The 17,680-nt window shown below is 45.9% G+C and overlaps 1 protein-coding gene and 1 non-coding gene across 3 annotated transcripts in view; one reads left to right on the top strand and one right to left on the bottom strand.

The window, feature by feature from the left end:
* The window catches only part of vimar (visceral mesodermal armadillo-repeats), a 45,945-nt gene extending 39,716 nt beyond the window's left edge, over window positions 1-6,229 (top strand). For both annotated transcript variants that reach the window (XM_089581288.1, XM_089581286.1), the window contains one exon: window positions 1,753-6,229. In XM_089581288.1, coding sequence (XP_089437414.1) covers window positions 1,753-1,880 — 128 coding nt within the window. In that variant the 3' untranslated portion in view covers window positions 1,881-6,229. The remainder of the gene's footprint in view (window positions 1-1,752) is intronic.
* Window positions 6,230-13,624: 7,395 nt separating this feature from the next.
* Window positions 13,625-13,696, bottom strand: TRNAD-GUC (transfer RNA aspartic acid (anticodon GUC)). The gene has a single exon. It is a non-coding gene; the product is annotated as a tRNA-Asp (tRNA).
* Between the last annotated feature and the right edge of the window lie 3,984 nt (window positions 13,697-17,680).

Below are 17,680 nucleotides of genomic sequence, written 5' to 3'. Positions count from 1 at the left end.
TGACGCTGCTGACAGTCTTCCATTTTGTCCTGGAAAAAGAGATTAGAATTTGCTTAATGTTGTCTCTGCAGGGATTGGTCTGGGAGGTCGTGTGCGCAGCTGAGAATCATTGCTTTCTCGGGAACAAGTTATTGGAACTTGAGAGCGCTAGGCTGAGAATGTGTGTAGTAGCTTTCTGAGCAGCAGCTCTTTACACTTACCAGGGGAGTTTGTTGCCTTCATATGTCTACAGGAGAAATCTTGTATTCAGATGAGCTGTTCAACATTGGCAAAATTTTAACCCAGGTCTCTTTAATTTGAAACAAGTCTGAACCATCTTGACACTTATCGAGACAAGCTCATTTGTGATATGTTTTCTTCATACCCTAGGACAGGGGTTCTCAAACTTTTTTGCTTGGAGGAACCCCAAAAGCCTTCAATAAGTTCCAGGGAACCCCCCCCCGCTTTCACTTACCAGCAATGTTGTCGAGTGCATTTTTGCAAAGAGAGAGTTGCAAAGGTTATATGTTTATTGCACAGATTAATACAAATACTAATGTGATGGGTGGTACTGCGAAAGTACTGCACGTTAACATCTAGCGGCTACCTCGGCAGCATAACGAGCTTCTTTTTGCTTGTCTAGGCTTGGCTTGGCTTGGCTTGGCTTGGCTTCGCGACGGCGGCGTGGGTAGTGCCATCTGGCAACGACAAACAGAAGTGCCTATAAAAATGCATGGCCTCCGAGATTACGTCCGCGCGCGGGTTTCAGAAACACGCGCGCAGACGTAATCTCGGAGGCCACGGAAAACGGGTAGGCCTGTGAATTCGATCTTATGCAAAAAGACGTCCGCTGTCGACGCCTGCTATCGCGGGCGTGACGCGCAAGATTGTTTTTTGAGGCTATGAAGAGTAAAAATGAGCTTTAACGAACGAAGCGCTGTTTGTTTCGCGCATACACTAAAAATGAACCTGAAACAATGATCGGCCGGTGAGGGTTCTCGCGGAACACAAGAAGACAGCCTGCGGAACCCCTGTGTTCCGCGGAACCCAGTTTGAGAACCCCTGCCCTAGGAGAAATGGTGGTGGGTACAGCATGCATGAGCAGGCATTAATAGTAGGCCGACCAGTCCATGTCAAAGAGAGCACCGTTACCCATGACCATCACTCACTGCACTTATGAATGCAATGATATAGTTGTGCAAGTAGTATGCACTGGCTGAGGAAGACACACTGTAGTACATGACCACTGCGGCAAGATGTCACTTGTGGTGACAACCTCAAAATGATATTCCTTCTGGGTCAGTGCTGCTCTTGTTATATGAGGTTCTGTTGCTTAGAGGAGGTAAAAAGTGCCATTTGTTATTATATTCAACCATCAGTTGAAGTCGACAAAAGGATACTATTCAAACATTTTTTGTTATATTTTTTCAATTTTTTTTCTTCATACACTGGTTACTGCTCTATTTTAGGGGCGCAGTAAATACTATGTATGCCTGAATGGGCACTGTGCTTGGATATTTTTTGCTCAGCACCTTGTTTCTTTAGGCTGTTGCATTTTTATGATGAAAAGCTTTTAACACGGCTGTACTGCCTGGTGCAGTACAGATTGCACTCGGCAGGGGCCCGTGATTGTTTTGTGGAAGGCTCACTTTACTTTCAGTTTCTTTGATGTAGAGAGGCTGTGTCTTCATTGTGCTTCACTCAAGGAGTATTGGCACTGTGCAAGTATATTCATTTTCTTCAAAAAGTTGATGGGCCAGCTGTTGTGTGCAGATTCCTTCAGGCCACTTCTGCAGGCAGAAGGCTATTCAGCAGTCCTTACTGAGCTGAAGGACCACAGCAACCAGGCCGTCTCAAAAGCTGCAACGCAGGCTCTGCAGGTTCTTGAGAAAAAGCTGTGAGCGAGCAGGCTTTTTAATGTGGGGCTATCGCTGCCACATTGGCACAAGCAGCTTGCGGGGCACTGCTTTGAGTCGCATGTGCTATGAGTGCTTTTCAGGCCTTGTGTACACATGTCTGGCAATGGTAGATGTTGTAAGGGGCAATCCTTTTTTTTTTGTCAAATGGGAAGTGTTGAGTCATTTTGTGAAGCTTCTGTAGGGCAGCGACTCTCCTCACTTCATGGCATGACCACTGCATAGACCTTTGCTAGAGATCAGGTGACTTTGATGAGCATCATTTTATACCTTTTGAAGGCCAGTCTCTGTACGACACGTGTTTACCAGCTGCTCATTTGTTGCCATAGAGCGCCCCTTTTTTTTAGCATAGTGTGCGTTGAGAAACCCCTCTAAGAGTTAAGTGGTTGCTACAATCACATATTGTTGTTGACACTGTGTGAAAGCTGTTTGTTGAAGAAATGTTAAGACTAAGTTTTAGATGGTATTTTGAAGGACTGTTTTACAACATTGTGCTTTTGCCACTATACAGGCTATATTTTATACTGCTTTGTTTTTAGGTCAAAGTTGCATTTTTACCTGTTATGTTGCTTACGAATATAGCTTAAAGCTGTGGGCCTTGTCTTTTTCTTCTTTTTACTTTACAACTAGTCTAGTTCTGTGTAGTATAAATACTTCCACTCTGATGATACATTTTTCTTGGTCGGATCCGAGATGCAATCAGGCCCAGACAAATGTTTTGGAGCGCAGTATATATTGCTTAAACCAGCGTGGAAAGTTTGGTTAAATCAAGGAGACCTCTTTCATAATGCTTATTTGCATCAACTGCGTGTACTTTTGTGGTGAACTGAAGAGCTTTTTGTTTGGTAATTTTGAAGAAAATTGCTATGGTGTTTGGGTTATTAAGCTAATGAATGCTTCATGCACTAAGGCGATTATGTTTTTATATAGAAGTTTGGTACCTTTTGGCCTATTTTCTCTGCGTTCTGAGTTGAAAATGCTTCTCTTGTGTGTCGGACGGCTATAATATCAACATGAAAGGGTGTTATTTACTGCCAAGTACAGCAAGTTTTTTGCTGTATTGGCCTTGCCATGTGGTCAGAAGAGTTGCCCTAGAGAAGAGTTGTTCTCTCAGTGATGTTTTCTTTGGGTAATTTATTTCTGACTTTGAAGTGTTTTGTTGTAGTCTTTTTGTAGCCTTTTTACATTTTATATTTATACTTCTTTTTCTATAAGTTTTGTACTAGGACTTTTACCAACCTGGCGCATGTTGAAGACAGGATGCATGATTTAAACAGGCAAGAAAGAATTATGCATTCTTGTGGCCACTGCTCATGTGCAGTTTCACGAAGAGTAATTTCAGAAGGGCTTTTATGTGATTCACCAAAGGAGCCAATGACGTGTTAAGCGTTTTGCTTCTTTGCTGCCGACCTCTGTTGAATGTTTTGTTCAGCATTGGGGCATTCCATTTAGAGTATCAAGTGGAAGACATTCTTTCACAACATGTGAGTATCTCTTTCAGCTGCTAGTCTCTGTTGCTTTATTTAGAGTGAACTGAATGGAGCAATGTCATTGAAAGATGCAGCTGTTACACTGCGTCCTAATATGCTTTGCTGAATCGGCAGATAAGAACTCATATAATTTAGAAGTTCTGTCCAGTTTTCAAGCTGTCTTATTCACATGACAAGGTTTTAATTTGTGTTAGTTACTGTAATGTAAGAAGCCGGGCTAAATAAGTGCTGGTGCAGCAATTCAGACTACTATAAATATTTAAGTGGAATTGCATGCTTCCAGCTCTCTTGTCTCAGTGCAGTAGCTGTAAATTACAAACTATACTATCCAGGTATCTAGTTCAGAACTATAGCATGTGTGTAAAAATGCAGTTTTTCTGCCAACCTTGTGTTGTATCAGCTTTGATCACAATGTGTCTTTGTTTACAATGTGTTGTCTTTTTGTGTGCACTTTAGGTGCACAGTAAAGCTCCATGCAATTATTGTCTCTTTGTAGTTGTTTGATATGTCTTTCCTGTCAGTCTCAAATTCATGGTTTCCATAGCTGCTGTTTTCCAATTTATGTAATTGTACCTTTGTTTACATAATTAAGAAGTGAACCACGCTGTTCAAGCAGCAGTGCTAACGTTGTTCGTGCAGTAGAAGCTCTCAGGCCTGACTGCACAAACTTCCGACAAATGTTGTGCATCATTGTAATGTGCGTACAGTAACTCTAACACAGCACACTGCTCACCTGCTTATGCACAAAGTGCTTGCTAAATAATCAGCTGTTTACTTAAGCAATTTAAATTTGCACTGCCACAGCAACAGACCCAACGCACCCAGTTCCTACGGTGACACAAAACTGTCTGGCTGAGCTTGGCCAACGTACTTGAATGTTGCAGCATGAGCGTCACATACTAGCGCCATAATGTGGCTTACCTGTCAGCAGACACCCCCTTTGTAAGGCCCACTCACTGTACTACCACTATATAATCTCTCGTATGTTACCATGTCTCAGTTCATCAGTGACTAGGACAGAGAGAAAAGACAGCATGATGCAAAGCTTTAAATAATTTGGCATGTACAGCCTTTTGCAGAACTGTGAGTGCCAAAACATCAGTGGTCAGTGCTGACAAAAGGCCGCATTGGCCTTTCAGTTTATACTATTATTAACAGGTGCACTTTTTGTGAGGAAGACCTGCAGCATGGATCCTACCCTTGGCAGTTATTGGCGCCTTTTGAGCTGAATATGAAGTTCTTTTTCACTTCATCTTTTTTTAGTGCTGTTCACTTTGGGGAAACAAATAGGTTGGTGTGTTAGTTCTGTCATGCTGTAGCTTGCAGGATTCAGAGTCGTTCTTTTCCCTGCATCATTCTGAGAAAGCTGTTCTCACTGTTACTTATCACTGAGACAGAGGGAGAGTGTGCACTAGCAATAGTAAAGGCTATAGTGAAGTGTGGTCACATTCCAAATGTCTCGTTGATTCAGTGCAGGTGTACCCTTCTTGTTATTCATGACAGCGTTCTCAGTCGCTGATGTGTTTGTGCTTGTTGCGTAGTACACTTTGTGTAGAAATGCTAAAATTTTTGTGGCGATCTGGTCTTCATTTGGACTCAATATGCATCTTCAGGCATGGTAGTTCTTGTGGCTGATGTTGCTGCCCTATGCATCAGTGGCGTGAACTAACTGTTAATGCGCACTGCTAGTCTGTAGGAGGCACTCTTTTTTCGCCATCTTCCGATTCTCATGTAGAGCAGTGTTTTTGTGTGCCCGCTATGCAGGAGGGCAGTTTTGATTGCACTTCATGACCAAGTCTAGTAATTAAGTGGCAGGAAAGCTGTATCTTAACCAGTTACAATCAGGGAACTGTTTAAAGGTTTTTTACGCTGCTAAATACAGCTAATAGCCTGTAAAGCCTTTTTCCAAATGCACTAGCTTGAACTTCATTGTAGAACTCAGTATCTTCATTATGCTGTGGTACATCTGTGTGCATAAGAATGCTATCTGCATAAGCCAAAATTTTTTTTAAGTAAGTTTGCTTAAAAGAGTTTTAGTTGCATTCATGTTTAGCACAGTCTGTCTTTTGAATTATAAGTACAGTGTGTAGGTGTGTGGATACATTGAACTTGCAAGCATGTGGATATTTTTGGTGTAGCATTTTTGTGACTTATATTTTTGTGTTTACACTATATTAAACACCAAAAAATTATATATAAGCAGTGGTGTCTGGTTATGAATGATTCTTGACATTGGTAGCTCACTTTCATTCCAAAATTCAAAATTGATCATGCTTGCAGCTGGTTCAAAAGAACTAGCGAAGAAAATCTAATTTTTAAGAGCACAGACTACACATAGATTTATTTTTACGTAGCGGAAGGAAGAGAATTTTGAGAGCAGTAGTCACATGGTCAACAGCTGCAGTGTGATTGGTTTCTTCTACCTGTAGCCTTAATTCTTTGCTTGGTCGCTATGAGTCTATATGGAGTTATCCTGGCTCCTACTGCATTGGTCACTAGGAAGCTCACCTTACTTATGATATGCAGAAGAAAGAAAAATTCACGTGCATTGAAAGTCTGCGAGTATTTCATGGGCATGTGCTGGCCACCTATTTTTCTGGCTGTGTATGCTTCCAAAGTGTACAACAGCTTGGTCACTATTGAAATTAATCTACCACTCTAACTGAGGAGCAGGAGTGTACTCTATTTAGTTCTCACAGTATTTTTTTAAAATGGCACAGGTGGCCTTTTGGCTGAGATCAAAGTGTACTGCCGATTGTATGTTGAAATTTTGTGCACTACTTGTGTGCTTGAAGCATGTGCTGTTGTACTGTGGTAAAGCCCTAAAAGGCACTTTCTACGCGACTGGTTTTGACTTGTTCCTAGTGCTGTTTTTTTTTAGCACTCAGGTGCAAGATGAACCTGGATTCCCTTTACAAAACATCTCTGCAATATGACCTTGCACCGCATTTGTTGTTTAATGTATATTAGTGTGCACTTGCTAGTAATTAAGTCGTTGTGGTGATGCCCGGTATTTATTGTGGGCATGTCCCTGGCCTTGCACAATCCTCTTTCTCATAACTCGGCATTTGTGTGAAGCGATATACAGTCGAACCCGGATATATCGAATTCGAAGGGGATCGGAAAATAGTTCGATATAGCGAAAATTCGATATACAGATATAGGCTAAAACTGCACTCCCGATCATAACAAATTGTGGCTTACCGTTTGGAACAGCCGCGAATCACATAGTATGGGCGCGCAATGTGAAAGCGCTTTATTTCGCGGGAAAAAAAATCACTAATTTTGGGTTGCTTTTTCCCCTGGGAAACGAAGTTCAAAACACTGGCCTCGATCTTTTCGAGACTGTCCAGGTGCGAGAGCACAGTGCCTTCCATTTCGCCGCAACAGCGCCGAATCAGGCTAACGCTGACGCCAGTTCAGTGGCTGCGCACGGACGCGTTTCTTCGACAACACAGTTGCCCTCGTCGTCGCTGGAGTCGGCGTCTTGAATGCCAGCTACCGCTTGAACTTCGCTGTCAGCGTTAAAGTCCTCAACAGTCACTTCGGACGGAACGGCGCCGAGAAAATTGGACAAGTCGCGAAACACGTCGTCCAAGCACTCATCGTCATCTAAATCTTCCGGACATTCATCTCCGGCCACTTCAAGGCCTGCCTTGCCAAAACAGTTGGCTACTGGGGCCTGCTTCACGTCGCGTGTTGAAACACAGGCACACACACACAAAAAAAACACGCGAGGCGCAGATGGAGCGATAAGAGCGAAGCCTATGCGAGCGGCAGTCAACCCGGCTGCGAAGGAACGACAGAGGGAAAAGAAAGAGCAGGGAGAAAGATCGGCGCTCTGGGCTTCGTTTTTTTTTTTCTGAGCTCTCTTTTTTCCCCAGACCCACGATGCGCCCACTAGCGACCGTTTTCTCTCTCTCTCTTTCCCCAAGAAGCGTGGTCGCCGCGCGTCTCCATGCGGCGCTCTCTCTTCGCTGATCTCCAATGACCTTGACGGAGCACACGCCGGCGGTACAGGAGGAGAGGAGGAGCGGGAAAGCTCGCGCCGGTGGGGCGCAAAAGCGGGGAACAAAAAAAAAAGGGGGCCCTGCGCCCACTGACTGCGGAAATGTTCTCCGCTGAGGCGGCTGAGGACCCGACAGGAATGTCTTTGGGGAAAGCGCACCTTCCAGGGGCGCGGCGCGGCGTTCGATATATCCAATGTCCGGCGAAAATGGAATTCGATATACAACGCAACTGTCCTATACTTTTGCATAGTATTTTCAAGGGGGTAATCTGTGTGTTCGATATAGCCAATAATTCGAAATATGCGGGTTCGATATATCCGGGTTCGACTGTAACAACCCCAGCGCCATTGGTGGCTTCCCAAAATCAGATTCTTTGGACAGTCTTTAGGAGAAGAACATTGCCAAGAAATGGCATTTGACGAGCTTGTCTGAGCCCTATGGACTTGGCCATCACTGCTGCATGCCATTTGAAGCCAGAAGAAAGTGTGTGGAGGGCTTATTTCATGAGAATAATTTATGAGCACTTGCTGCGCACGGTGGGGTGCATTTCTGCGCTAAAGATGCCATTGTATTCCAGCAGTCACAGGTTGTGAAATTTGAACTTGAAACTTTAGCGTTCAGGTGTAGCTAGCTGTTGCCATTTGAAGTAAGAGTATTGCTTGTATACCTTTGCAGATCTGGGTACTCTTTTCCCTGTTATGAGTGCCAGAGGTGTCCTTCACTTAAGCTGCCATTTATGTGCAGAAAATCATTTTTGACATGCATGATGTCAGGCTATTATCTGACGAATCCTCCTTTGTTCTTTGAGTAGCTTTTTTATGGACAGAATTTTATTTTTGTCAGGCAGCTGGTTAATGCTTAGTTAAGAATGCAGTTGAATGACATCTACTGCCTGGCACTGTGGGCATGCAGTGTTTGGGAGGTGAGGACAAATTTATTGGAAGCACTCATGTGAAGCCTTGAGACCATATTTTTTTTTACCCCCCCCCCCCCCCCCCCCTTCCTCAATGCCTCAGTGGGTGTTTCGTTAGGATGCTGAGTGTTGGTCTGCAGGTTTAATCCCAGCCACATCAATCTCATTTCAGGGAGGCAAAATGAAAAAATGCCCATGTACTGAGGTTTTAGGACACCCTAAGTGGTCAAAATAATCCTGCAGCCCTCTGCTATGGCATGCCTCAGCCAGTGGTGTTTTGGCATGTGAAAAATCCAGTGATCCAGTTCACCTATATTCTTTTTGAACCTCACTAGCAAACTTGCACCCCCTCAAACTTTGGGGGTTTGATAAAGCCATGGCCCCTGGCCTCCCACTTGTGCATGGCAATGCCTGATGTCTTTCTGTGTGCACTGTGTACACACAGATCACACCTCAGACATGAAAAAAAAAAAAGGCACAGCTTCACAGGTCTTTGATAATGAATTCAGCTTTCAACCTTCTTACCAGTCTACTTTATCGCATATACATAGCAGTTGCTGTTTGTGTCAGTTCTTTTTTCAGCCATAGGTGAAGGAAGGCCTCATGCCTGGGTGGCCTGAAGGTTATGCTTCTAAATTGAAAGGTACCTATAGCATGCAAAAATTGGAGTAGTGATATTTCTTTTCAAGAATGTGTTATAGCATTATGACATTATAGGATCATAGTTCACTATTTTCTGTGACATCAGTACTGAGTGCTATTGGAATGTTAGTTTGCTTCGACTAGTATTGTATTGTGGCATAATCTTAAAATGTTCAGAATTTTGTAGTTGGACTTGCATTTTGCTTGTGGCTAGCGGGCTTACCACTGTTCGCAATGCACAGAACATTATGGAACAAAGTACTGTAGCGAATATCACCTGGTTGCTGTAATTAGGGCACTTTTACTTCACTAGGCAACTGAGATTGTGCGGCATGGGCACTGTTGCTGCTTCCCCAGGGACTGTTACGTAATTTCTGTCCGATATAGTGCTAAGCAGTGATGAAGCCTTGCGTCAACATTGTGGTAGTGGAAGTTCTTCATTCAAGTGGTTAGGTTGTGCTTGTAGCATGAAAATTGCTACAAGCAGGTGTGTGCTGTGTGTTCAGATTAGCTTTGTAGTATTTTTTGTAAAAAAAAAATTTTTCAATTTGGCAGGACAAGAGAAACCTGATCATCATATTGTGGCCTGTGCTCTTGACATCTGAGTCTGTTGAGCTATTTTTTGGTGGAAGGCAGATATTTTTAGCTAAAGAAAATGTAAGCAAGATGGCATTGCATTTGGTGTTAACTGCCTGCAGCATAGACAGTCTTCGCAGCCAGGAGTGCTGTGTGCAGAAGTCGAATACCTGAAAACTTCAGTTAACCTACAGTTGATTCATTTTGTCTCACTTGTCTGTATAATAAAGTAGGCTATTCAGCTTCAATTAAAGCCTTAGCTAAAGTTGTCAAGCAGAGTGTAGAAATTTTGTCTATCCTTGTTGAGCACACAGCAGAAACTAAGTAAGCACGTACTCGGCACAACTTGAATTTGACGTTACATGAATTGGGTGACATGTTGAACTGCTTTTATTATTGAGGAATTCATTTCAAGAAGCTGTTTTTTTTTTTTACGTTAAATCTGTATGAAACTTGCACCTAGTGCGAAGTTCACTCAGAGCAGGAGAATAAGCAGCACTGAGTTTGAAACTGGTGTGTTATCTGTATTTGACAATACTCACTCTCTTGCTTTGTATATATTTTTAATCCACTGTATCAGTTGCAGCATGCTACGAAACAAACCAGCTTGCTGGGGACCAAGGTAAACATGTAAGCCCTCTGAGCAGTCAACGGCACACTGCTGTCCTATTAAACTATTTCCTGACCCAGGTGTCTGGTCTGACCTTTATTTAATGCACTCAAGCAGCGTTATTAACACTGATAAAACAGATTGTGTCCAAAGTGTTTACCATCTGTGTGTGCATCTATCTGCATGCTCTGCATAGTTGAATATTAAATTTTTATTGGCCTGAGCTGGTAGAAGTCGGTTAGGTTTCTCAATTTTATTCAAGGACGTGTTCAGAGAAAGGACGGAGGCAAAGGAAGGCTCATGCAAATATAATTGCTTATACATTTTTTTTCGAGCGGATGCTCTGCTGCTCCCGTTCTTCAAGGTCATGTCTGTATGCAAAACGACCTTGGGAGGCAGCGGAGCGCAAAATCCAGTCAAAATTTTAAACGAAACGAAAAATTAAAGAAGCAACATAAATAAAAGTAAAGAATTGCAGAAACAAGCTACATTGGTTGCCCCCCGTTTCTCTACGAAAAAGCGGTGCAAGTAACTGCCCCCTCTCTCGGTCATCAGCCTAACAACGCCTACTGCAGGGCAAAGGCCCCCCTCATCTCTCTCCAATCAACCCTGTTATGGTCGCTAGAATGAGTAGGTGTGAAGACTGCAGAGCTTTCCTTCGGCCGCATGTGGCCCCCTTGCGCGCCGGTGCCGCTAGGAGGGACTGTGACGCTATCGCTTTCGACGCGCTCGGCGTGGTTATAAAGTTCCTAGGGTTAGCTTTAGGCGGTGTAAGCTCAGCCGCGCCGCCCACGCCCGCGGCTCTGCTGGTTCAGGCGCTGGGCTCCTGATCATATTGCACGTGTTGCTCAGCAGTTCGCGCAGTTGGTTCCTTTCGCGGCAGGTTTGTATGGAGGTGAAATGCTGTCCGCACCAAAAAAAAAAAAAATGAGTTCAAAGTGTTTATAATCGGTACTGAAAAAAAAAAAAAAATTGGCTGTGGTTTAGCTCTGGTTAAACCTGGAGTGACGCGAGAGCTCCGCCGAGCCGCCTACTTATGCAGCTGCTACACCTCTTCACCCCCCACCCCCCTGCTCGACACAGCGCATGTGCACAGTTGTTGCAGCTCGGTTTCGCCGGCGCGCCGCGCCGCCGGCAGCAGCAGCATCTCCGCACCATGTGACCAACTGACTCAAGGGGTGCCACGCTGAAGGCTCGAAGAGCTGGCGTGGTGTAGCTCTCGCTACAAAAGCTGAGAAATGGTTCCTCACGTTTCGGGCTTCCCTGCGGAAAGGATACGCTGCGTGCTTTCGTTAGCGCATACCCTTCCTCTAAATATAAATACTACTAGATCCTGGAAGATTTTGAGTGAACGTAACTGCATGGCATGGCTGCATGGCCATCGAGCAGAGTCGCCATCTCGCAGCGCAGCGGTGAACCCTTCTGTGAGTAGCTGCTCTACAGTGTCTAGCCACTCTGATGGCGGCTGGAACTCGGAGCGTATGTCATGGAGGAAGGGCATACGTAGAGTATGTGGTGGAAATCTGCTCCTGGGGCTCCACATAGAGTACACTTGGCGAGAACAGCCCTGGGTGCATTAGTGCTAAATGGGTGGGGGTGAGAAAGGTGCGAGATTGTAGCTGGCGCCACGTCACCTGCTCTACTTCAGTGATTTATGAGGTGGAAGATAGTGGAATCGTTGCTCCCTGTAGCGCAGTGAGATCTCGTGGTGTGTGATCATCCAGCCGCGGGCGCTCCCTGGCTCGGCGGCTTGCGCTGCTCGGAAGACGTACGCTCGAGCGGTGTCATGGGCGGCCTCGTTGCCTTGATGGCCCGCGTGCGCGGGGACCCATATGAGTTGAATAGGCCTAGAGAGGGGCTGAGAGGAGTTGAGAATTTGATGGGCAACGGCATATGCGACCGCCCTTTTCTGATCGCGGTTTTTTGAGCCACTAATGTGTGTGTGGCAGTGGTGGAGGAGATCGCAAGGGCAAGTGCAGCTGCTTCGGCTTCTAGGACCGATACAGCTGCTAGGGGTGAAAGATTGTGGCCGATTGCGCCAGTGGCAAAGGCCGGGTGAGTAGTGTATTCTGCGCGGCATCCACATAAACAGCGGGCCGCCGCTGTGGCTCAGTGGTTATGGTTCTCGGCTGCTGACCCGAAGGACGCGGGTTCGATCCCGGCCGCGGCGGTCGAATTTCGATGAAGGCGAGATGCCCGTGTACTGTGCGAAATTTCCGGAGCTCTTCACTACGGCGTCCCTCATAGTCTGCGTCGCTTTTGGACGTTAAACCGCATGAGCCATCTACATAAACAGCCTCCGTGTGTTGGTTACGCTTGTGTATTGCTTGGGCTCTTGCTGCGCGTCGAGCTTGGTGGTGGACCGGTTGCATGTTTTTTGGGAGTGGATGGACTGTTAGAAGCTTCTGGGTGACCCCGGGTGTGGGGTATGTAGGTCAGAGAGTGTTGTTTGGGTTAAGGCCTAGGTTCTTAAGGATGCTGCGGCCTGTGGGGATGGAGGAAAGGCGTTCAAGTTGTGCCGTACGTATACGGTAGCTTCTGTAAGCTCGGCTATAGTGTGTTATGTATGCCCATAAGTAATAAGAGCCGTTCGTTGGAGGTGTGTCGAGGGAGGTTGAGTGCGGTCTTATATGCCTGACGAATCAGGGCGTTAATTTCTCCTGCTCTCGTGAGGAAGTGATATGGGAGCGAATATACTATGCGGCTGATGACGAATGCTTGAACTAGGCGACGGAGCTATGTTTTCTCATGACTCTATGTCGGTTGGCAATTCGTTGTATGAGCCGCATGGTCTGATAGACTGCATTTGTGAGTTTGGTTATCGTGGCGGTGTTCTTGCCGTTGCTCTGGAGTAGGATGCCTAGGATTCGGACCATTTCCACTTCTGGGTTGGAGGTGCTGTCCAGTACGTATTGGAGGCGGAGGGCCTAGGTCCGACCTCCATCTGTGTGGTCAAAAAATGAGTAACTCGGATATGGTAGGGGAGAATTGGCCAGGCCGACTGTTGCAGCATGCGCTGCCATCAGGTCGGCACCGGCCTGCAATGAGTGTAATGTCGTTGGCATAGAAGGAGTGCGACAGATTACCGCGTTTAACGCCTTGGCCACGGGAATGAGTGTTATGTTGAAGAGCAGCGGCGAGAGGACTGACCCTTGCGGGGTGCCCCTGCTGCCGATTGCGAAAGTTGTGGAGGAGCATTTCTAGGATGGCGTTAACGTTGTCAAAGGCTTTGGTTAGGTCCAAAGCTAGTATTGGCCGCGTGCGTTTTGCATTTCAGGGGTAGAGGGCCGCGGTGTCCAGCTTTGACCCAGCTGTCCAAAAACAGCTGGTGGGCTGGGCTTTGGAAGTCGCCGGGTGTCACCGACTGCCGGCCACTTCACGAGACCAAGGCATGGCTCAATATTGAAGCGATAGCTTCACTAAGCCATGTAAAGCCAAGGTCGCCATGCTTTCAGTTTTGACCTTGAAGCGAAAGAAGAAAAAAAAAGCTCCCCGTCGGGGAATCGAACCCCGGTCTCCCGCGTGACAGGCGGGGATACTGACCACTATACTAACGAGGAGGACGGATTCCTCGTCAATTAAAACCTAGAACAATCATGACGGCATATTGTGTGCTTAGTTTCTTGGTCACGTTTACATATTCTGAAGCGATAGCTTCACTAAGCCATGTAAAGCCCAGGTCGCCTTGCTTTCAGTTTCAGTTTTGCTGAATAAAGAGATTTACCAAATTTAACATGGGAAGCTATCGCGTCTTACTAGGTTTAACCGGAGCTGAACCACCAGCAATATTTCATTAAAGTTTACCACCACCACCGAAGCCTCCGTGTGGACACCCGCTCGAGTCGCCTGCCAGCCAGCAGTGAGAGAGTACGTGCCCGCGTACTGTTGCTTGTTTCGCGGTTTCAGTGCGCTCCTGTTTACACGTCTGCCTCTTACGCTGCGATGAAGACAATAATTGTTTATATCGAGTACGTAATGCGCTGGATCATGACATCATCCGTCGGTCTTCGGCGGTGCAGGTTCTTTGCCGCGCGGCGTCTTAATAAACCCAGCGACGATGGCGGTATCAAACCACAACAGGTCGCTGCCGTCCGCGTACAACTGAATGCAGCCGACCAGCGATTGTATATTGCTGTCAGCGGTTTTAACGGACCATTTTATGCTCTCTATCTGCGTGAACAAGTTCCTTTTTTCTTCTATGTTAATCGGTTTCCAAAGGCACATTTAAGGCGTTTATATATTTATTACTTTAAGGCTATTGCGCTCATGCATCCGCCGCATCTCAGCAGTGAGAAAATTGTGCCCCAAAAAACTGCGAAAACGTTTGTGAATCCACATCATGCCTAGAACTTAAAATGTAACTGCAAATATTACCTGGTCAAACTATAGATAAAGGTACGCCAGTGTCTGTCAAGTAATGCTGGTACTCGGCTAAGTGCGAGTGTTCTCCCGGGTAAGCTCAATGCTCCTGGCAAGTAAAAATTGAGAATACGCGACCAACACACACACATGTATACTACGTCAGTCTATGGAGCGGAATATAATAGCACTGATGAATGTCATACTCGCATAATTAACTATCTTTCCCTTCATACGTGGGGGTTTTTACTTGGCGAAGAGTAACAGATCTTCATAGTCGCACGAATTCGAAGCCAAAAGATTTTTATCGGAACAGCAATTCATATGTGGAAGGTTATATTTCCGGTACTTGTCTTGCAAATATCCCCCAATTTATGTTTTGTGTAAGGCTGGCACTGTCGATAACTTAAGGGCTAAATAAATCTTCATTTCCTCGAAACTCCTTGCAGACGCATAACCGAAATCACGCGCAGTGTCTTCGCAGCGACTAATTCGTAGTATGCACTTCAACGTATAAAAAATTAACCGCTGAAGCTACTAAATTTTGGTGACAGTAGTACTCCTGTCACACGGCCAAACTGTCATTTTAAACAAGTGACACTCGAGTTCAGAGTCATTCGCGAAGTGTTACACGATTAACTTCACTGAAATTGGCCGCAAAAATTGTGGCCTCAAAATAAGTTCGGCGAGCTCACTCCCAGCGGCTGAAACACTCTTCACACGTATGGTGCACTCGTGAGCAGTCAGCTTTCCTGTGCGGCGAAAAATTGTTGTGTAATGCCGGCGTGATTTACCGGGGGGAACAGTTCGGAGAATCGGAGAACTGGCAGTGTCGTCTAGCCAGACCAGGTATGTACTACGTTACACATATGTGGACACACCTGCTGGGCGTTACAGTGCCAACGCTGCATTTCATCCGCTTAATCCTCGACTCAAGCATGCTATAGTGAACCAGACCGTATCTTTTCTTAGGCAGGTAAGGGCGGAAAGTACATGCGCCTCTGCACGGGCTCAGAAAATGCTAGCACAGCAACTAATGTATCGTTTCGAAGTTCGTCGTGTCTCTGCCCAGTGGAGTCTGTCGGGGAAAACAGGCACAGCGGCGTCGCCTTATAAAAATAGTGGAGGGAAATAACGCATTCATAGTACGTTGCTTTAAAAAGGACGTTTCGAATGCACTTCTAAGTGTAGCACCGCGTCTCGCCGCAGTAACACTTCATGAGGCGAAATGCACCCGCTGTCAGTGACACTAAATTTGCCTGCTGACACCCGTACAACTTATGTGGCACAGGCAGTGGCGCGCACATTGGTGGAAAGGCGAAGAAAAAGCAAAGCTGCCGTTAGGGAAGTCTAACGCAATAAATATACCAGGCCCATGAGCGCGGTACAAGGAAAACGCACGCGAAAACGTGACAAAATCTCAAAACGGTTTATGTGGTTGCGTGGTTTTCCTGCAATCCGCGCTTCTTTTACGTAGTGTTTGCCGATTTTACGCATTTTTTTTTTAGCAAAATCAATACATTTTAAGAACTATATCACTCATCTATTGCAGAGTGCACGTTTTCTTCGGCAGAACGCCCTCCATAAACTTGGAAGCGAACCGCGCCGGCTGCCGATCCACATTAGCAGAGAGACGGTGGTGCCACCTGTAGGTCGACCTGGCGGAGAATAAGCACCACGAGCAGAGTTCTCAAGCGATATATCGCATACGCAGCTCGAATATAGCGTGCATTGCTCGTATTTGCGAATGCATGGGCATGTCTGTTAATATTAGGATGTCCCAGCCAAGATAAGCTAATAGCGGCATCCAGGGGCCGAGGTTACCAGCCACAGTAAAAAAAAAAAATTCCATGGCCTTTTTTTCTCTTCTGCTGTGATACCTTTTCAGTCGCCTTCAGTGCAACGCCCGCACCAGTTTAAAATGAATATGGCAATGGACTTAGCACAATATACCTAGCACTACAGCCCAAGATGGATGCCAAAAGCAAAGGTAGAGCTGACCATTAATTCGCAACACTGTAGCCTTGATTAAACTCGTTAATGAGCCGAACTTTTCTTCACTAGACGTACTGTAAAGAAAATCCGCAAAAGTGATTCAAGCATTTTTTACGCTGCCCAGACAACGCAAAGACGACTCGAGTATGACCTCGGGATGTCCACGTCAGGATGTTCAGAAGTCCTTGGGTTGTCCCTAGCTGGTTCGCAAGCAGTCCAATTGGGATCCATTTGTCTGCCCGTTGCGCATACTCGGGATGTCTTGAAGATCACATGTGAGGACGTTTTCAGTACTGCAGGATTTGTATCAAAAGCTTTTTTTAGGGGTGCCGTATTCAAAGCTAATGTCGAGAAGCTAACCAGAACAAGCAAAAAAAAAAGAAGAGACACAGCACGGGTTCCCCATGCCCAGGGCCGCAGAGAGCTATAGCTCTCGAGTTGAATTCTGCTTGAATGGGAAAGACGAATGGTCCAAAAATCTAACAGTCCAACACCATCACAAGCAGGTGGTATATAAAGCCAGGTTTAAACGCAAAAGTATCAAGATTCAACAAGGGGAAGCTTTGGGCCAGTTAGTCTGACAGTTGGTCTGACATGCTCGCACTCGTGCGGCGGATAGCGGACAAGGCACCCAAGGAAGAGCGTCAGCGCTGCCATTTAGACGGTGTGGATGTAGTAATGAGGTGTTTTCTTCATAAATCGCACAGCCAGGATCTCCTGGGTAGAGTTGCTGAAGATTTGCGCAGGGGTGAGCTTACATTGCTCCTCTCCGATAAGGAAGGCGGCTTCACAGTCCTTCCACAAAGTGTGTTCCGCGAGAAGGCCCAGCAAGCAGTGACCAAAAATTTCAACGAGACGAGATTAAAACCCTATAAGGTCAAGCATTTCTTATTGACCAGCAGATCTATGGTCGCGCAGGTTTTCGATCCTATCTTCTACGAGGACGACGCCAGAGAAAGACTCCTTTACAACATGTTTGTATCAAAACCCCGCGGAGCTGCTCTTCACGACTACACTTGCCTTGGAAAAGCTAGGCTTGCCTTTTATGCAACGGCTCCTCGCTGAACAATTCAAATTCATGGAAACCAAAGATTTTTCACTTTTTCCGTACCACGCACACTGCAGCGCTCTTTCTGCGAGGTTGGCACATAGGTGGCAGCACCGCACCGCCATTGCCCGAGTGGTGAGAC

This window comes from Amblyomma mixtum, chromosome 3 (genome assembly GCF_055824585.1).
Source record: "Amblyomma mixtum isolate Tamu chromosome 3, ASM5582458v1, whole genome shotgun sequence".
In the NCBI taxonomy this organism is placed as follows: Eukaryota; Metazoa; Arthropoda; class Arachnida; order Ixodida; family Ixodidae; genus Amblyomma; species Amblyomma mixtum.
Note: the sequence above shows the minus strand (reverse complement) of the source record. Positions and strands in the feature narration are given on the sequence as shown.